The 21,711-nt window shown below is 42.6% G+C and overlaps 1 protein-coding gene across 1 annotated transcript in view; it reads right to left on the reverse strand.

Moving 5' to 3' along the window:
- abcc8 (ATP-binding cassette, sub-family C (CFTR/MRP), member 8) overlaps positions 1-21,711 on the reverse strand; it is a 57,734-nt gene that overhangs the window by 25,529 nt on the left and 10,494 nt on the right. The window contains exons 6-17 of the mRNA XM_030095828.1: positions 19,300-19,542; positions 16,396-16,584; positions 14,975-15,139; positions 14,196-14,351; positions 9,584-9,718; positions 8,350-8,512; positions 7,383-7,423; positions 6,805-6,950; positions 3,343-3,457; positions 3,031-3,150; positions 1,900-1,972; positions 1,679-1,784 (exon numbers count right to left, since the gene is read on the reverse strand). Of these exons, the coding sequence (XP_029951688.1) occupies positions 1,679-1,784; positions 1,900-1,972; positions 3,031-3,150; positions 3,343-3,457; positions 6,805-6,950; positions 7,383-7,423; positions 8,350-8,512; positions 9,584-9,718; positions 14,196-14,351; positions 14,975-15,139; positions 16,396-16,584; positions 19,300-19,542 (1,652 nt within the window). The remainder of the gene's footprint in view (positions 1-1,678; positions 1,785-1,899; positions 1,973-3,030; positions 3,151-3,342; positions 3,458-6,804; positions 6,951-7,382; positions 7,424-8,349; positions 8,513-9,583; positions 9,719-14,195; positions 14,352-14,974; positions 15,140-16,395; positions 16,585-19,299; positions 19,543-21,711) is intronic.

Genomic DNA, 21,711 nt, shown 5'->3' on the forward strand with positions numbered 1-21,711 from the left:
ATGTGACTATTGAGATGAAAAGAGGAAACACCTGCACAGAAGGGAATGTTGTGCCACAAAGCCAAACTCAGCTGCTTTCTGCCTGCGGCCACAGCGTCCTGCTGGGTTCCCCTCATGCAGCGAACTAAATGTGGGTCAGTGGTACATAAAATAACTCCCACATCACTGCACACTGCATCCCCTAACACTGAAAAATCTGCTCACGCGCCCACAAATCACTACATTTGCTTTTTTATTTATTGCTGTGTGTTTGTAAGAAGGTACTTATAGGTCCAAGTTTGTTGGGAATTGCATTTCGCTGTCAAGAACGCTGAATTCATGGCTGCACTCACACACATAAATAAACTGGCTGCTGCAGCTGACAGATCAATTATGGGAAAGGTTTGGAAAAATAGAAGTAAGATGGCCGCACAGGCTGGAAGAGAAAAGAAAACGATCAACGGAATACAAGCGAGAGGCCTGAATCCGTGGGGAGCAGTTCACTTTAAATTCAGTTCCTGCTCTGGACTGAATCTGGAATGGACTAAGTGACTTTATAATCTGATGTATAAGAGGGGTGGCTTATATACTAGAGTGTTATTTCCTGTTCATTGGATCTGCTCTTCCAGGTTGAATCAGGCACAAGAGACGTATAATCACCATTATTAATACGACGACAGCGCTGCATGATTGTTTGAGCAACGCTAAACCAAAGCGATCGCTCATATTGCAGATATTGTTCCCACCATACCAGGCGTCTGTATCAGCTCTTCACTGGAGATTAAGGTCCTGGATAAAGCTTGCTAAATAGTACGCTGACACCGATCGTGAGGGCTCTCAGCTTACATCTGTATCAGCTGAAAATATCACAGGTGACATCAGGAAAATACAGGAATATTCAAATGAGTCTCCGTTTACATGACGACGCTTCAGGTGAAAATGCATCGTTTCCGTGTTTTTGTTTCAGAAAAGTTTAGAGTTTACATTACGGAAATGCTGAAAAAGATGCGGTAAAATGCCATGCATGCAGACATTTTGAACATTGTAAATCGCTCTGCACATTCTGCCTGCTGTCAGGTAGCGTAAAATCTTCACAAAGTTTTTAAGTCAATGTCAGCATTAACGTTAATTTTGCACACGCACGCACGCACGCACGCACGCACACACACACACACACACACACACACACACACCGCATTAATGAATGTGTGTCATCCTGTTAGCGGCTCAGATTCCGCGTGTGTGCCTGCCGTATCAAGTTTGTTGTCATGAGTATAAATATTCAGTCCATCATGCCCTAACTGTGGACTCTCGTCACATGCCAACTAAAAACGGAGCAGTAAGATCTATTGCAGGAGGTATCAAAATACATTTCAGTTCAGGGGCCAAAGACGGTAATATTTCATCCTGAGTGGGACAGATTGGTAAAATATTTCCATAATAACTTTTGAATTTAAACTTGAAAGTTTTTTTGATGTGGTGCAGAGTATGCATGGTGAAAATGTCAACATTTTCACAAAACCAAACAATTGCGATGGCAAATGCATTGGAATTTGTTGTTACCAGTGCTAAATAAATGAAAAAAAAAGGTATTTTGTTTTAGATTACCGATGCATGTGGAGATGAATAAAAAAAACAGTCAGACAATCTGAATCAGCAGTGGATTTTGTAACAAACTGGATTTAATAAAAATAACTACCTGTTCCAGATGACGGATCCTGACACTCTCTGCATCTCACCCAGTGCTGCCAGCAGCAGAGATGATTTCCCACAACCCACCTGGCCCACGATCATGGTCAGTTTACCTGAGTGATTTGGAAATGGACAGTCACACTGGGAGCGATTGATCAAATGGCTGCACTGAGACAGACGCACGGCGTCCGGAGACACAGAGGAGCGACGGCGCTGCGTTCTGCTCACCAAAAGGAATCTTGATGTCCACATTAGCAAGTGTTGGTGGTCCGTCAGTCCATGTGAAATATCCACAAGTGATCTGAGAAAAATGCAGATGGGAGACGTGAAATTCCAAACACCACGAGGATTTAATGAGAGCAGACATGAAAAAAGAACAATGTGACATATTGAAATAAGTCCTGCTTGTATATGATTGAGAATTTCTGTAAACAATAATAAAGAATGGCACTTCTGCTTTAAACTCATTGCTATAAATACTGATGTATAATGCACAACTTGACACCAAAGTAAACACAGTATGGATAAAACAAGCTACAAAAGACACATTGCAGGGGTGCATTTAGAGACTTTTATTGTAAATAACAAATTATGTTGTAGGATGAAACTTTATAACCTCTGAGAAATACGTCCCATGAGGTATCTGAATGAATTCACTGCCTTTAAGAAGTTTGAAAAAATGTGACATAACTCTACAAATAATGAACTCCAGAGGGCATCAAACACATACGTCACTCCAAGTTTAATCAAAACGATCAGTGAAGTGTAAAATATTGTGCAGGATGTGCCAACTCTGCTGTGATAAAGACACTTCAGGCCAATTAGTTCAACGTTAAAATCGGTCCTGAAGCTTCACTCAGGAGCCTCAGTCAGTGTGGACGACAACTGTGAACAAGCAAAATGAAAAAAAAAAAACAAAAAAAAGCCCCCAGTCCCGTCCTCTGGAGCAGCATTTAACACCTGAAGTCTCGAGCAGTGAACTCATGAAAAGCTTCATCCAGTGCGGCTATAAATACAGAAGCAGCACATGGAAGTCAGTGTCTAATTAAAAACTCTTCTTATCACACGGCGCCGTTTTTCTTTCACAACCTTTCATTATCTTGCAGAGGAATCGCTGATAACAGAAGCTCCTGCAGGATTAGGAACCATGAATGGAAACCACGTTCTATTCTAACAGGCTCAGAAAGGATTCCTTCAGACATCTGACCTTTAGCAGAAAGTAAAATGCGGAGCTCAATTTGTCAGGTCACTGATCAGGTTTGGATAAAGTCTGTATCTGGTTACCGACTGGCTCAGGACTGAAGCGGATCTCTTGCGTCCAGCCTGAAGGACGAAGCACTGCTGTTCTCCCTCTCGTACCTTGATGCAGATGTCCTGGTCCACTTCTTGGGACGGTCCATCCCCTTCATGGTCTCCCTGGGAGCTGTAGTTGTTCCAGTCGTCCCTCGGAGGGCGCTTCCGGTTCACTACCTTCAGGGGCTGGAGGTATCGGAACAGAGAGGAGGAGGAGGGTGAAGGGGTAGGCTTAGGTGACGACTAGGATTGTGGGATTGTGTCAAAACGAGCACAGAGGGTAGGAAAGGGGCAACGGTGATATCAAAAAGATGTTGAATACAAAGAAAACATTCCCTTGTTACCACAGTCAGATGAAGCGAGCGTGCAGGAACTCACCACAGCCTGGTAGCGGTTCTGGTTGTGGTTGCTGGAGCCGGAGGTCACCGTGGCTCTGGGCTCCTGCTCCTCTCCAATCTCATCGCTTGAGAAAAACTCACTGAGCTTCTGGACGCTGCAGATCCAACAGAGAACACACACAATTCACCCGTCTTCTAAACACCTCACCATCCAGTTTAAACACACAGCGGGATGAAACCGATCCCAGCTGGCGAAAGCTAAAAGCCAGAACACACCCATGATGTCTCCCACACACACACACACACACACACATTCACAGATATCTGGAAACAACTAAGTTCGACCGTTCATCCATCCACCTGCTGATTACCAGAGCTGAGCTCAGCTCACTTTAAGTTATGTCAGGGTACATCCTGTCTCCTCCTTCAGGGGACACAGAGACAAAGGAGGAACAGTGACTTCTTGCCATGAGACAAGAGTAATAAATATACTTTACAGAGTGTGAACCGTACAGTGGAGGAGCAGCACATCATGACTTTATAAAGGACACTTTTCTGTTTGAACTGTGACTGTGAGGCACAAAGCATGAAGATGAAAAAAGACTCAAAAAAATATCAAACAGCGATAATTCAATATATATAAAGAGATGTCATCTATTATCTAATTATCTTGGTTGCACTTTGTATGAATGCAATGACAGCAAAGAATTGTATTGGCTTATTTAATTGAAGCAATCAGCAGAATACATGGTCGCTCAGAATTAAAAAAAAAACAAAACTCCAATCTATACATTTGCGCTTGAAAGGGAGAGGGAAGAAGAAAAAGCAGTATTTAATCCAACTCCCATTTCACCTCATTAGAAAAATGAACATAATGAATGTAAATACTCACTCCGGTCTGTTTAACTTCAAAACCAGGACAGCGAGCAATTTGGCCTCCAGATAATCTCATTCGACAATATTAAATCATATAATCAAAGTACAAATGAAAGTAGAGAGAAAATACATTCACGGTGGTGTTTCTAATGGGCAACATAATAAGACAAAAGCAACAATAATAATTATATAATATTGATAATAATAATGATAGTAATAATGTCCATGCTGAGATTATAATGTCAATAATGGTATTGAGCAGCACATAACAGCAAAGGTAAGAAGAAAAACACAAACGGAGAGAATCCATTGATCCATCCAGTCGCTCATTTAGTTACCAGTTACAGCTTTCAGTCTCTGTCTCGGATTGAAAAATCAATAGAAAATGGTTCACGGCAAATGAGCTTCATCAGTTTCCCTCCATATCTCTGCATCTTTGAATTACAGCCTTTATCTTTAATCTACCCTCCCAAATGGGTGCAAATGCCTCTCCTCACCAATCACATCCTTCTTCAACCTAATAACTACCTCTTCGCAAAATAATAGACTGAAAACTGATTCAAACCGGCTCACATTTCCTCCATTTCATCCGTCTATGAATGTCATGTGATGAGAAAAGCACAGTAACCTGAACGACTGAACTAGACTGCAATGATAACATCAGCATGGCGAGCGTCACACTGTTCACCAATAACACCTGCTGCATTATGGGAACAGATGCATTTCTGCACAGTGACATTAGCTGCACGTCTCAATATCATCAAATGTCCCTTTCCTCCGGAAGAAAAACCTGAAAAAGAAAAGCTGCTAGTCTTGAACCCACGGACGACATGTCGTTCTTAGTTCCTGCTGATGAAGCTCGTCAGGCCACAGTCCTGAAATAGACGTGCGGATGATCACATGCTCCTTCCACACCAATGTTCATTAAAAAAAAGCTGTCTAAGTGCTGCTTGCAACAACAACTTGAAGCCACAGACAGCCTCTAAACTAAGCCAGTGTGTGACGTGCTGCCTGTCACCTCTGGTCTAATTCTTCACATCTGTGGTCGTCTCCAGCAGACTCAGACAGAGATAATGGGATGTCAAGTAACTCGATCTCCTCACATCCTGCTTCAAAGTAATATAGAGGAAACGTTGAGTCTTTAACAGTTAATCCATTCACTCAGTGAAAGCAGTGTGTGTGGGTGCTACTAACCACATTTGCATGTGTGCATATATCACAATTTTAACACAGTTCACACACTGTATCCCTAAAGCTGCTGCATAAATAAAGTCACTCGAACCAGACAAGCCAACAAATGAAAATCATGTCTGAAAAGGGGCTGGAAGAAGCAAAACTTATTTGATCCGACGCCTTTTTGAAAATCTCAGTTACAGTTTAAAATGTTCTTGATTAAAGCCTCTCTACCTGTAAAAGATCAATTAAATGCAGTTGAGTGAAAGCGAGCTGCCAGCTCTCATCACTGAGTAAAACTGGCACTTCACTCTCGAAGCTCAGGCTCTCTTTCCACATTTGTCACACGATGAGTAGAAATCCTCATTAAATGAGTACAATTCTATTTATTTTTTTCCACATCAAAATGAAGCCTGGGACTTTAACGTAATTATTTCATTTTTCTCCGAACAAACAGCCAAAGTTCCCCAAAGTACCTGAGGAAGTTTCTTTCAGTTCCTGGCAATGGGAATTGTGAAACAGTTTGAAAACTGTCAGATGTGAATGTGGACAGGAGCACAGCTGTGTGCAAAATATGTAACATGAGTTTGCACGCCACTAAGCAATTTAAGTCTTTGGTATGAGCTCAATGCTAAACACGTAGCCTGGAATACCAGGGAGAGCGGTAATGGTTTTTCCCAGCGTTTAACATTTACAGGACACACAGGTCTCTTCTCAGCTTTGGAAGTTTGACACACACACAAACACACACACAAAGGAAATGAAATGATATGATTTTGCTGTTCAAACATGTGCAAAGCTATCTATGGACTCAGTCATTCTCAGTAATCAGTAGATGCTTGCTGAGTTCAATACGGACGCTAATTGTAAATACTTACTTGCAAAGCCTTTAATTATGTTATTTCCATTGAGTCCTGTCACTAATTGAAATATATTATCACTATAATGGCTGTTAAGATCCGTTAAATTGAACTTGGAAACATCACACTTACAGCGTTCTTTCAATTTATTTATTTATTTATTTATTTATTTATTTATTTATTTCACATTCAGGTCTATAATCCTTCGCCTACAAATCCTTCGTTTCCTCTGGTTCAATCAAAACCCACTACCATAGATCGAAGGTGTTACCTTTCACCGATGATGTTATGTTGATATCACGTTTCCTATTCTGTCCATTTCCGTCCAATTGTTCCTTCAAAGATGTGTTATAAATGACTCATCAATAAAGAGAATGCAGAAGGTGATCTTTAGGTGAGAGGAAAGCTTTCAGCTGTACGAACAAAAGCAGATCGAGTAGCACAGTTCTTCTCTCCACTGCAGGAAATTGTCAGGTGCTTCATTTAGAATTTACTCTCAATCCTGTTTGTCGCCTCAGCTAACGCTCCATAAAACTCAGACTGGGCAGTTGCGCATGCAGATCATGACTTGTTGATTGCATTTGGCCGCTCACCTGACGAGGGCCTTGACGGTGGAGCGCACCACGCTGGAGAGCAGGAAGAGCGGCGTGACCAGGATGTGAAAGAGGGACAGAGAGGCGAAGGCCACTGCCGGGGACAGATCGGCGTCTTCGGAAATGTGGACATGAACCACAAACGTCTGCGAGTTCAGGAGGACGAGACAGGAGGAAAAAGACGAGGTTATTAATCCCAAAACCTCTGAGCTCCTAACTTTTGATTTGTAACAGTCAGTCCAAAGTCTTTCAAGGTTAAAACATAAAAAGTATCATAATTGAAACTTTAAAGTTGTGGGATTAAATCAAACATGAATCACTTGTCTGCATTTCTCTTTTCTGCTCGCTGGTGTCGGTGTCGACTACCTCATGCATCAACACGTCAAGTCTGCGGCCCTGAAAGACTTCTATAAATACAGACAGGATTTAGTGTGACGCTGTCAGAAAGTCACTGCAAAATGTCAGCGGGCGGTCATGAAGCCACACACAAAGCCGAGCTCTGTCCTTCACACCAGGAGAAGACCGGCAGAGGTTAACAGTCCGACAATCATAAATATTTCCCTTTCAATCGGACTCACCGTCAGCACAGCGGCGATGGGGATTGCTGCATTCATGAAAACTGGAAGCAGAGAAGAAAACCAAGTCAACACGTGGAGGCTTTTGGATAAACTGGGTTTTCAGTGATGTTGTGCAGTTTAAGAAATTTAAAATCACATCCATGTTATTTTTTTCAACGGCTCTGAAGCAAAATAAGCACAAGGCAAGAGTATCGAGTTTTGTTTGGAAAATGGTTCCAGGGAGTTTTGTCAGTTCTCATTTTTGCTTAAGTTTCTTGTTAATAATTCATCACATTTTCAAAGATGATTATTCTTTGACATTCTTATTTTTTCATGTATTTGTACAACATGGAGTTACTGTGATAACCACGCCACTGGGAATGAATAAAACGTCATCTTGTTCTTGTGTTTTCTCGTCTTCTCTGGTCTCATTTTCCCTCATCTCGTCTTCTCTCGTCTCATCCCGTTCTGTCCTTCCCTGCCTTGTCTCGTCTTGTCCTGCCTTGTCATGACCTGCCTCAACTCCTCTTGTGTGCCATATATCTAAACGCTACATAAATAAAGCTAAATTGAACTAAATGTCACATTAAAGACATACTGAAATGCTGTGAGGTTTGAATGATTGTCACCCAAGCAGTTTCTGTTAGATTCTTTTAACTTTGTCCTGAATGGTCGGTGAGAAAGTTACAGTATAGATTTTATATTGGAGTCTGTTTCCGGACCAGAGCCGTGCAGACTGCTGAAGAGAACAAGAAAACTGCAGGAGTTCAATCAATAGCGAGAGACCAGACTGTGCATTGTGGTCTCAGCTAAATGTCAAATAAAAAGTAGCAGAATAATTTTATTACTCAAGCATGAATAGAAGTTATCATGATACCAATTCAGGTTGATACAACAGAGGCAATGCGAGGTCTTCCTATGGCTTGACTCTTAATACGTCGTGTCACAAAGGTCAAAGGTCACGAGTGCAAAGGGGGCCGTGCCGTACTGGATATGGACGTGTAAAGAGCGAAGGCCTGGAGGCTGGTGAGCTCCTTGCCCCTGGTCTCCTCCACGCTGTCGCAGAAGATGCGCTCCCAGGCGTACAGCTTCAGCAGCTTGATGCCGCGCAGCAGCTCGTTGGTTTTCTTCAGGCGTTCACTGGAGTACTCCTGAAAGCAGAGAGCTTTGATTACAGCCGCCGCACATCAATACGTGGAGGTCACGCACAACAATGTCAGTGCAGGAGTAATCACCGCTCAGGCTGCCCGCCATCTGGGCTGTGATCAAACCGAAAAACTTCATTTTTTCCACTATATATTTTTTTTGAAAAATCAATGGATCCTCTGACAGACTGGCAGCCAGAGCAGAGACTGAAGCTCAGGTGTGTTGTGCTCCACCTAGAACTCTAGATGAGCTGCAGCTGTCTAACACTATTTTCACTGAAGAAACACATCATTACAGTGATCCATCCTACTGAAAGTAAATGCATGAACAAGTTTCTTTGGATCCTGTTCCATCATAAATCCTGCTTGCAATATTTTTCAGGCAGTAGTGAGCTGATTACTGTTATTGTCTCATCGTGGTTGCTGAATTTCCATAATTACACCCAGATTTCCAGCTTGAGTTGATCGAGCTTGTCCTTTTCTGGAATAAAAGTGTATTAAATGCTACAATAAATCAGAGCATGTCTGTCGAGCGATGCAAGCATCTACCAGAAGAAAATCTCATTGCAGCTTATTGTAGAAAAACAATGCCATTAACTTCCACTAGTGCCACTGAAATGTTTTACTGAGAGCAGCAGAAAAAAGCTGGAGGCTGTAATTCTTTCCATCCAGTGCACTGGATAAGAATGGCCGCCTCGCACGGCAACACCAGAGCGTTCACTCACCGAAGAGATAATGAGTGTTTTTGCAGGATGAGCAGCCAAAAAAGTAATTTCCAGCTTTCGACTAAAAGCAACATTCTTGACAGAAATTCAATCTGAGCCACTTTCAGCTCCAGTACGGTGAAAGTGAAGGAAAGGTCAGAGGACGACCAGAGGCACCTGGAGTCTAGAATATCTGTGTGAAATTACTCAGCAATGCATCCATAAATGGCATAAATATCACAGTTTGAAGCACAGACTGCACTCTGAGCTGCCAGCACGACTAAAAATACATTTTTAAAAAAAATCACAAGCGGTGCTGCTCCTCTTTAAAAATAAATAAATAAATAACTCAAGAAACAAAGACAATACTCACCAGAGTGTTCTTTTGTGTTTGAGACAGCTTTGTGGCCACAAAGTACTGTACAGGAGCTAACACCGCGATGACAGTCGCTCCAATCAAGGCACTGATTCCCAAGAGGTAGTAAAGCAGGATGACTCCCACAATGATCTGATCAGAGGAGGGGGGTGGGGTGGGGTGGGGGTGGGGGGCACAGAGGAAAAACAGAGGCAATTTTCATCTATTCCACATTCATCAGTGACCTTAAGCAGCGGTGTGCTTTATGAGAGGCTGCGACCTTCAGCGTAATGAGGACAGCAGCATGCAGACAAAGGAGTGTCATACAAGCAGCTTACGACATGCAGCTGAGAGCAGGTGAACGCACCAGGAAGACCTATTTTAACAGAGATATTCACAGATTTATGATTAAACTGATATTTTTCACAACCCTGATTAATAACCGTTGCGTTTCAATCACAATCATGGAAGCTGGTTTTTCAGTATCGAAGCAGACGATCCACGTTCGCACCTGTCCTTGGCTCCCCGCCAATCTCTGCCCTCGGCTTCATACCGAACACCAGATTCAGGCATCTCCAGGACACAAGCACAACCAGATGGAGACGGATAGCACATCTCACAAGCTTTTTTTTTTTCCCCCCACCCCCACATCAATCAGAGGACAGCACGAGCCACCGGGGACGAGGTGGGTGATGGGTAATAGAAGTGCAGGATGAGCTTTTCCTTTTTACTGCAGCTGATGGAGTCAGGTGTAAACTCAGCATGCTGCGGAGGAAGCGGGCATTAACGAGAGCGCCGGCCCCCACCCAGTTTCTCACATCGATCACACCTTTCAGCAGAGCGATGTGAAACGTTTGGCGCTGCTTCACATGCAGCTTCACATGCGGCTCGCGAATTACTAAATCGCTTAGCAACTCCAGCATTTGACTGAGCATTTCAAGAGCCACGGCACAGTGATGAAACATACTTCAACGTGATTGAAGAGCCACATAATATGAGGCACTGACAGATTGCAGATTATCCTGAAAAAGGTCAATTATGTTTACAGCGAATTTCATGATAATCCATCGTTATCATGCACGTAGTTATCCAGGAATGAGAGTACCGGTCCAACCGGTGAGTCGGTGTGACTCAAATCACCATCAGTAAAGCAACCAATACGATTCAAAACGTGACAGGCACATAAACCCGGAGTGACAGCAATGTGATTGGTGTAATACAAACATGACAAAATCAATTTCTCCTCTGAAAGCAAATTCTGACATGAAAATACACAACCTTTGTTCACACAGCTGAATTATTTACAGGCTGAAATCCACTAAGTCTTTGATCTATAAGAGATAAAACAAGCAGGAATTAATCTATATAAAATATTTCCGAACCCATGTAGGTGAGCTTAGTAGAGGTCAACAGACATAGTGCATGCTGGGTGTTCGAAATAACAGGATTAGCGCGAAATGAGGAATTTCTTCAGGCATGAGAAGCCAGCTAACTTTTCCCTTTAATGCTTGATGATTAACCACATTAAGAGGATCTGTGCTGGGTGGGTTAACAAATGGTAATATGATGGGATCTGCATGGAAAATAAGACACGAGAGTCAATAAATATCAGCATATTCGGTCAAGGTCAAAAATTGTGGGTCTCGAATAAGAAACTCTTCCAGCTGAGCTTTTTCTTCCAACTAAAGTCAATATGTTTCCTGAAGTAAAACCTGGACGACAGTAGGCCAAACGATTTCCAACATCATGTGTTAAAGTGAGGTGGCAAATAAGACAATAACCTAAAATGTAAGTATAGTCACGTATTTAAAACAGGGCTCGCCAGACGCTGCAACGAGGGTGCAGAGCTGCAGCAGACAGCCGACATGCTGCAGATCACTGCGTACCTTCCAGCTCCAGTGATTCGTCCCATAAAGAGAGTCGGCAGTAAATATGAAGCACAATAGATCCATTCACAGTTTGGGGCAGACAAGCAGCTACACAGTGAATACTAATGCTGCGAAATCCTCCGAGATAGCTGCAGGCATGCAGTGGTGCTGAAACAGTAATCCATTCTGACTTTATTTGAAATCCTGTTTCATTATTACAGCATGCATGCATGCATATCCTGGCAGAGCATCAATACTTTATCAATCACTGTATCAATAAAGAGTAATTTCAAAGAAATTAAAATTCAAAGCACATGAAGCGGTGGATTTGTTGATGCACGGCATTTATAATTGTAAACTGTTGGCAGAAATGAATAGTCAATAGGTTACATCACCAACTGGAGAAATTATGCACGCAGGCTAAGAAATATTATGCAAATTTCATTCCTGGCACTTTCTAATCTCTCTTAGCACTTCATGTCTTCTGAGAGCCTTTTTGCAAAGCTGAGCTGGTTTTCTTCATTTTCTATTGTAAACACATGACAGGAATGTTTTTTTGTTGTTGTTGAAACAATCAAGCCCAAACAGCAGAAAATAATTGTACAGCATTAAAACATCAGAACTCCAAAAAGAGCAGTATATTTAGCTAAAGTTCATGTCTATAGTCTATTACAGGGGTGTCAAAAATAAGGCCTGTGGGCCAAAACCAGCCCTCAAGAGGCTGAAATCTGGCCTGCCAAACCATCAAGGAAATTGCAACGAAGAATGCATGGAACTTCCAACACAGTTTTCTTAAGCAAAATGCAACACTGAGACCCGAGCTGAGATGTCTGTGACGCTGCAATGGAAGCTAGCTAACTCGTTGCTACAGAGCTAGCATTAGCCTCAAAGTCATCAGGGTGAGGTGGTAAAAACATACAAGCAATAGGCTGTCAAATGTAACAGTTATAGATATTATTGGACATTTACTGTGTTTTTCATCATTAAAACTGGCTTCATGTCGGCTGTACAGTAATTTTTTTATACTAATTGCTGAGATTTGGAAAAACATGGACTATTGTCGGAATGCATACTCTGTGCCACAACAAAGAAAAACATTGGAATGTACATTTAAATGTTCTTATGGCACCATTTCACCAGTCTGGCCCACTTGAGATGAAACTGCACTGTATCTGGCCTGAATTTGACATCCGTAGTTGATTATAAATCCATTATTTGTACCACTTTGTCCTGCTTAAATTCACAAGGGGCTGCAGCTGATCCCACTGCCTACAGGCGAAGGCGGGTTACATCCCAGACACATCACCAGGCAATCATGGCAGGCACGAAGAAACACAGAAATATAAACACTCATATTCACACTGAAGCGACAATTTTGGACCCTGAAAAAAAAGCCATGCATGCACAGGGAAAACATGCAATTATGTAAACTCCGCATAGAAAAGCCGTCTGAGTCCAGCCCACAATCATCATGACGCCACTCTGTATGCATCACTGTATGTTTATCTCTAAATTCTGCAGTTTCTTGTGTGAACAACAGTCTTTTGGTGCATGAATCAACAAAACACTTCTGAAGTCACATTATATTCACAGCCACCGTCGTCTCGCTTTCAGTGTTTACATCGGTGTTTTTTTTAACAATCTGTGGACTTTCAAAGCTTTAATGTACTTAACAAATGAGTAATATCTGAATACTGTGATTATTTCTCAGAAAAAGCTATGTAAACATCCCATACAGCCGAATATTACAGGTCATAGAAGGCATACACTGAGCAGGTGTCTGGAGAGATGCTTGTATTGAAAAAATACATCAGTTTTTCACGTGACGCTAATGGATCTCCAGAGCTTGTAGAAACGTTGCTTCTATTATGTACTACAATGGCTGTTTTCATATTCAGTTTCTCTTGAGAACATAATGAGACAGGAATGATCACGCTGCTTACACAGCGGTATGTGTCATGGATTATATAAGCCACTTATGGGCCAGCATTTCAAAGCATGAAGGTCAAAGGCTGGCAATCGACTGCATGCATCTACAGTGGATGTATTTCTATTGGAGTTTCCAGCTGATACCTGAAGTTCAGTTCTCAGCCTTCACATCCCTGCATATAATGTTATTTCTCCTACGATAGAGAAAGCTGCACATTATATACTACAAATCCAGTGAGATTACAGGCAATACAGTTCAGAGTTAAACATGCAGAAGAACAAATACCACTTTAGTTAGGGTTCACCACATCGGTGCATGCAGAGAGCAGTGCAGCATTCCACAATAGAAGAAAAAATAGCAATGAAACAACACTATGAAACACTATACTCTGCAAACCACCGTGACACGGTGTGAAAGTTAATTCATAGCTCTGTGTTACGGGATTACAGAGTTCCTTTGTGTCTTGCACAAGAGTATCCCAAAGGAACAACAACTGAGGCCTTAAGCTCTTGGTTTGTTTACTGATATGGCTGTAAAGCCGGTAAGCAACATTAAAGATTAAGCGAGGAAGTTTTAGTTTTATCTAAAATATAACAGAGTCTGCCAACACTAGCGTAAACAACAAGCTGCAAAGCCTGCTTTGGTCGAGATCATACCTAAAAAGTCAGTGACTGCACCTGTTGTGTTTTTATTGAACTGCCTGCCCTGGATGAAGCTTGTGTTGCATAAGAACCGAAGCAGCCCACGCAGCTTTCAGAAAAGTTTTCAAAAGATGATACAGCCTGCCGATCTCTCCAAGAGGCAGAGCACAGCGGGTGAACGTTCTCCTCACCTGTACCGGCATGGCCCACAGGTTCGGACACAGGAAGAAGAACCACATCAGCTGGTTGGTGTCTATGGCAACCAGGTTGCAGATCTGAGCCACAGTGAGCTCGCCCATGGACATGTTGGAGGTGCACAGGCGCATGATTTTGTTGTAGATTTTCGTCTGAAGAAGAGACAAAATGGAACAATAAGGACCCAGACACCCAAACAGGCGGAATAAAGAAAAACATTGTGTTTACTTCAAAATGACAAAATGATTGTCGTCTTTCAGTTTCACAGATGAGAGCTTCTTTGTGATTTTCTAAAAGTGGTGTAATAACCTGAGCAAGCTGGAATCCAATATGAAAACAAAATTCCGAATGAATTTAACAATCCTGGTCTGTTTACATGCAGTTTGAATTTATGAACCATTGCACGTTTGCATTACTTCTCCTACGATTCACAGGCAGTCGGTCCCTCTCAAGAGGCTTCAGGTGCGTGAGTGCATGAACGTCTGTTTTTCTGATAGTCCTGTGATTGACTGGTGACCTTTGCAGGGTGCGACCTGTCTTTCATCATGCGGTAGTTCAGCCTCCTGCCTCCTCGCCAGATGTGAGTGAAGTGAAGACGATACAGATCATGCAAGTACTAAACAATTCATGTGGTTCAAGCGTCACATATAAATGATTAATGCTTCCCAACAATGTCCAATAAAGACAGGATGATGAAGACATCAATAAATAAACGACTTGTAATTAAAAATATTTTCACATTTTTAACAGCTTGGGTAGAATCTCAGCAGGATACCTGAATGGCTCCGCGCAGGTTGATGCCCGTTTCAATGGCCACATAGTATGAAGCCTGGAGGAAGGTCCTTTGGAGGAGCAGAGCAAAGAAGAGCAGCACGGCCAACACGTACGCGTTCTCCAGGAACTCCTTGGAGGAGATGAAATAGATGCCGAGCAGCCTCATCTGGAAACGCAGGCAGGCAGAGCAGGGGGAGGGGGACGGAAAACATTGACGGATTTATCATTGTTAGGCAGGAGTGGAGGTCAATAACCCCTGCTGATCCCCTCGACGTGTCATTTGAATTGAAGAGATTCTGTTGACAAATTGAATCGCTGCCTCGGTCAGTCCTCCTCATCAACTGAAGTATTGAAATGCTAACAACATGGATAAGAAATGCATCGTTTCCAGGAGGCTCCGATGTCATATGTGAAACTCAATTAGGCCAAAAATCAAGTGGAGCGCGCAGCTGATACACGCAGGCAAGAAACCGAAGAAGAAGGCGGTTCAGCTCGAGCAGAGAGAAACAGTAGCTCCCTCACAGGATAATTAATCTGGCATCAGGTGCAGTTTATTCCCCTGTGGTGAATCGCAAATTATTGATTGGAAATGAGCTTCAAATCCACAGAAACACATCCTATGAATGTCTTCACTCGATGCGTCATATTGCAAATATATCCTGTAGTAAGTAAAAAAAACAAACAAAACTGCCATTTCCTTATAATTTTACTCTTTTTGCTCTTGTTAATATAATGACCAGAAAAAATATTCACTTTATCTCAAAAAACTCTGATGGTGGAAAACAGTTGCTCATATAGGGGGTGGTCTGAGTGTTTCCGTCTGCCCTGAGCGGAATTTAAGAAACCCAGACAGCCCCCGTCATTATAACTGTCATAAATAGTTGATGGGGCCTAAATTAGTGCACCGCCAAGCAGGTGCACAGAAGACAGATGGCACCATAAATGTCTCCTAAAAACTGTAAACTGTGACCTTTGAGAAGCAGGAAGCCACATGATGTTTCTGTCATCACCAAAATGTTCCAAATAATGAGAATGATATTAATCCTGAACTCGTGATGCCCTCATCAATCTGATTAATTGGAAAAATACTGTTCCAAAGTGAAGACAGACAGGTTGACAGTGGAGTATCCACCCAGGTAGACAGACATTCGAAAGGAAGTAACACTATGGAGAGCAGAGATGAGACTAATTTATGAACTGCGACAGGAAAATCCAAAGTCTAATGTTAGAAGCTTGGTGTGCATGCGCAGTTTTCGGCAATTCACATGGTGACGGAGCCCAGGCATCCTCCAAAAGTTACATTTTCTGCGCTGTTTTCAAAAAGCTGTGTTTCTCGTGGCTCCGAGCACCGCTGTCATGTAAGCGGACGAGTGAAAAAGTCGCCGTCTCTCATTCACGTTGGCGGAACGGCGGAAGTCTCACCGGCTGCTGGATGGTCCGATTGTCTTTGCTGATGTGGTGGACGATGCCGGAGATGCAGAGGGGGCCGGCGAAGCCCAGCAGGTCGGCCAGGAAGCGAAACGTGATGCTGAGAATGAGAGGCCTGCCGAACGCTTTCCTCAAGGCCTGCCAGATCCACTTGGGCCCCTGGGGCGCCGTGCCCTGAGGCCTCTGAGGCGAGACAGAGGAGGAAAAACATGGAAGAGAAATGAGTCAAATTCAGATGATGAGAGCAATTTCCAGGAAGCTGCTAAACTACAGGGGCTGGAAAAAAATTCAGGCTTCTTGTACAGGATTATTAAAATGCAGAATTACAAACATTCATCCCCATCTATTAGTGAAACATTCACGGTGCCCTACTAGTGCAATGAAGATGGCTGTTTGTGAAGATAGGGCTAAATTGTACCGGTGGGTCTTTGGAGCGGCTACCGGCACAATTCTCAGAGGAATCAAATAAACTGGGTTGGACCGTGACAAGCCTCCTCGCAGACCAAGAAGAATTAATTGCTCGATCATAAAAGCTGAATCAACAGCATCAACTCAAGAGTCGGTCCACCACTGTGACAGAAACCTTTCAAAATGAGGTCAGGTTCAGTGCTCCCATCCTCCAATCCTCCACAATCCTGCTGATGTGGTGATTAACTGTGAATTTCACAGTGAATCGCAGCACGTCGCATGTATTACTGCTCGGGTCGAGATGAAACTGCAAGTGTGGAAAAAAAAAAACCCTCTTTCACATTTAAAGAATGAATCTTACTTCAAGAGAAAAACTGAAATTCAAAGGCAGACGGGAAGAGTTCATTCATATTCATCGATGTAATATTCAAAACTTCAGCAGCTGGGTGGCGGCGCGCGTCAGTTAGCAGCGATCAGAGGAAAACATCTGGACTGTCACGAAGCAATAAACAGTCCCACAGCGCGTCCAGAGCCGGCTGACTCATTCTCATAACTGTGAGAACAGACGTGACCGTCGTCATGAGTCCCTCCGCCCGAGCGCCCATTGAACCCACGGAACATGTGTCACTGTGCGCATCACACGAGCGCACGCAAAGCACATCCTTTCTTCCTACCTTGGGTTCAAACGACAGCGAGGGCAGGAGGTTTCATTCTCACACACTCTCGAGTAAAACTAGCTTCCCATGAAGAGCAGAGCTTTCACCCCCGCAGGGGTCGGGATGTCGCCCCGTTCACAGTACAATGGGAATGACCCCGCGCCTCCTGGTCCTCCTCTCAATGCCCCGCCGCCGCCGCCGCCGCCGCCCGTCCCCAGCGCTCCGCAGGGATCCCTCAGTCTCTCTCATCCCCCGCTCCTGCAGGAAGGAAGTGGGGCCGCGTTCACACCGGACGCACACGCAGCAGTGACGGAGCTGTGCGACCTTACAAACACTGGAAAACAATGACCCTGGAGAGGAGGCCCTTCACCTCTGACCCCTGACACGTGCACTGAAGGCGAGAGGGAGAGACAGACGCAGTACCTTCCTGAACTTCCTCAGAGGCAGAAGAATCACAGGAGGAGGAGAAGCTATGAAGCCTCAGCCAAACCGTTCATTATTACTGTTCTCATCATTCACACATGCTGCTGCTTATTTGTGCTTTCACTGAAAAAGAACTGAGTTCAAGCTGAAAAAAGAAAATGATTAAACCAAAATTTCGGTAGCCGTCAAAATAAATGGTCATGAAACCAGAAGAAGTAGATGCATTTGGCAATGTCACATTTTAGAGTTTACACTACTACTGTAATCAAACTACGACGTCTGATTGGACTTCATGGGTCCCAGTTCAACCGAGGGTGAATCATCACAGGAAAAAGACGTTTTCTTTTTTTTTTTTTTTTTCCGTTATGAGAGCAAAACCATAAAAACAGAGATTCCCAGATTGCTACATGTACACGCAAGATTGACGTCAAGAAACATATTTTATCGGAAACAATAAAAATATAATATGATCGCGCTGACAAGTGAGATACACAGGAGCAAGAGCCATAAGGAGCGGAAAAATTCTTCCTTCTGAGAAGTTATGTAAACGCTTAAAACCTTATTTGTGTCTGAGTGGAAGATTGAAGTTCATCCCTGGCCGATATTCTCAACCATGTTCTAATCTGGTTTGTTCAAAAAGAAGGACTGTTAACAGGCAGACGTTTGCTTTTCTCTTTTTTGATAAAAAAGTGTAATTTAGGAGAATATTTTAGCCGTTTCTTCCAGCTGATTTTCACACTCTGTTTTAATATATTCAGCTACAGTCACACAGGGAAGGCAGTGATACTTACATCAGGGCACAATGTAGCCAAGTCTTATATAAAATACAGAGAAAACATGGCTAACATTTATTTACCAAGCTCTTTACCACGGTTTGTCAAAACCAGCATTGGCGAAACTCCGCCTGTGGGCCACATGAAGCAAGACAATTTTCCAAAAATAGATAAAAAACATTTACAGCCATGCAGTCAGACCTTTCAAGGCTCAAAATTCACACTCATCTGCTCATTTCAACGAGTAAAACTGCCCCCTGGACCAGCTGAAAGCTGTCATTATTTTATAGCATAACAGATCTGGATATTAGTGTCAGAATCTCAGTTAAAGCTGAAAACAATTGAGATGAACAGAAATTCATCTGAAATTCATGCAGGCGGCATTTTAAATGACATCATGAATCTCCCATGATTCTCGGTTCACCTTTTTGATTATTTTGAGGTGCTAGGTTGCATATTCATGACTGGGATCCATTTATTTTTATTAAGTTTAAACAAAAAAAATGGCAGTTCAAATATTCTGAATACCACTCCAATCCTCAGACTTGCCCCTCCGGTAGAGACGTTAACCTTTTCGAGGCTCTTCATCTGATCAAAGTTTCCCATCTTTGCTCTTTTGATCTTTAACATCCACTGACCTTCTGCTCCTCGAAAGCTTTGCGCAGTTTAATGTAGTTGGTGAGCGCCCTCATGGCGATGGGCAGCTTGCCAATGACCTTGAGGTCGATGGGCCGGCGGTGGGCGGAGGTGATGAAGGTGTTCATCCACCAGTAGGTGGCTTTGGACAACAGGTTGACGAACGGCTGCAGGAAGCGGACCCCGAGGTCCTGCAGGTCCTCGGGGGGCTTCACCTCTGTCGGATTGGCGAAACACACGTAGCGCTGCGTGAGAGAAGGAAAACGTTTGATTCATTAAGCCTCTGCAGTGATTCCAACTGAAAAGAAGATAAATCACCCATTAGACTGAAACATCAACTCATCTTTGCAGATGTTAATTACAAAGAATGCTTAAGAAAAGCTACAGCAGAACAGATTTTTCAGTGGAGCACACTCGTATTAGTCATCTTAATTATAGCTGCTGTTAGATGACATGTCTGGGATAATTACAGGTTGTCTGATATCAAAGTGGAAATTGCTGAATTTTGGCAAAGCAGCCGGGACTTATAAAGCTGTCAAAAATAAAGAAAGAAGACAAATAGATTGAAGATAGAAAATACGTATAGAGCAGAGACTTTACTTCCAAAATATACTGGATGATGACAAAATTCTAGAATACAGTTGGGTTATTCATAAAAATATAAAAATAAAATATAAATAAAATACAGCGGAAGCCTGGAAGAAGAAATATTGCACAACAGAAAACATTCACACAGTGTATTCTTTACGCACACACAATGGAGACAGGAATAACTCTTAGCTACTGTGAGCTGTCAGTGTATTCCTCATTGTTCATTAATTTATAAAACAAGGAGCAGCAATCGATTATGAAAGCAGCCAATCAAAACCGAGGCCTTTCTAGATTATGACACAAGCTTTGCAAGCTGTTAATAACAAACACTTTGGGCAAATCCAATGAATTTTCAGCTGTAGTGCTCTAACAATAACAGGCTGGGTCCAGTGCATGCTGGGAAAATCACTTTGCTCTGCTGTTGACCCAGGGGAGTTGATCCAGTAACAGATGTGCACTCAAAGCAGAGGTTAACAGAGAAAAACACCCCCCGAACTGTCCACAGGAAAAGTGCACACTGCCTGGAAATTTCCTCTCTTTTGCTTGAAAAGACTTTGTGTGCACAGGCAGAGTTGTGAAGTGGTTAGTACTGTCAGCTCACAGCAAGAATACCAAGGTTTGATTCCAAGACAACAGGAAGGACTGTGAGAACTCTGTTAAAGCCATTTCTTAAGTTTTTTTAAATCACATTTTTGTCTTTGAACCACATTCATGTGGACATCAGAGCAGGAGTGCTATTTCCTTTTAAATAAGAGTGGCTTTTTAATTTGTCTAAAAAACTTTTTTTATTATTATTATTTTTGACCTTCCCTTCTGTTTCAATCTCCCTTTTTAGCTAGCTTTCTATTGCATTTTCTCTTCTTTTAGGATGCTTTAAGATAGCGTGCGTCTGACAGGCAGAGATTGCTATCAGGAGTTCAGCTTGTGTCGTCCTCAGGTCAAAGCCTCCATCTGTCCGGTACTTTAGTTAATGAATAAATATCCAGAGAGCCAACAGCTATTCAGCCTCGGCTGGGGGAAACTTTCTTTGTAGTGGTGATTAGTGAAGGGACAAATGTATGAATTTAGGAACTTGAAGGGCATCAAACTGCATCGCAAACTTTTGCTCTAAATCACTGTCATGAAAATGTCACATTTTTCTGAAATGAAAACATAAAAATGTTGCAAGGTAAGGTAAGGTAAACATTATAAATGTATTGGTCAATATTAAATATAATCATTTGTACAGTATGATCGTTTAATAATTTCAGTGACAGCATGTGTTTCATTTATGTGAGAATAGATTGACAAAGAGGTACAAAACTACACTTCAGTCTGCAAAAACAACTTTGTTACCCAGGCTGCAGAGTTTTTTTCAGTTGTATCAGAATGAATACTGAAAAAGCATTTCTGGAATTTCTGTCAACTATTCCAATTGTGAGCATGTCTCCATGCTGACAAACAAATCATGCCTTTGTAAAACGTTAGAATAGCAACCAGTCCAACTTTAGAAACATCCATCCAACACAGGGGAAACACAGACTGAGCCAAAGTCGTGTACCTTTGAATAGTGGGAGGGGAGCTGGAGTATCTGGACAAAACCAACACAGGCACAGGGAGAAGATGTAAACTCCACACAGAAAGGTAAAGTGAAGGTGCAAAACCACCACGTCACCCTGCCTCAAATCCTAAATCTCTTTCACTTTTCTGTTTATTTATAGATAGAAAAAAGTTGTCTGTTTCCATTAAAAACAAAAACTGCAGAGCAAAGTGACCTGACTGTCAGACGAGCCGGTATCACAACACCTTTTCAACAGCTCCGACAACAAAGCAAGCAGCGTCAC

This window comes from Salarias fasciatus, chromosome 7, assembly GCF_902148845.1.
Source record: "Salarias fasciatus chromosome 7, fSalaFa1.1, whole genome shotgun sequence".
Lineage (NCBI taxonomy): Eukaryota > Metazoa > Chordata > Actinopteri > Blenniiformes > Blenniidae > Salarias > Salarias fasciatus.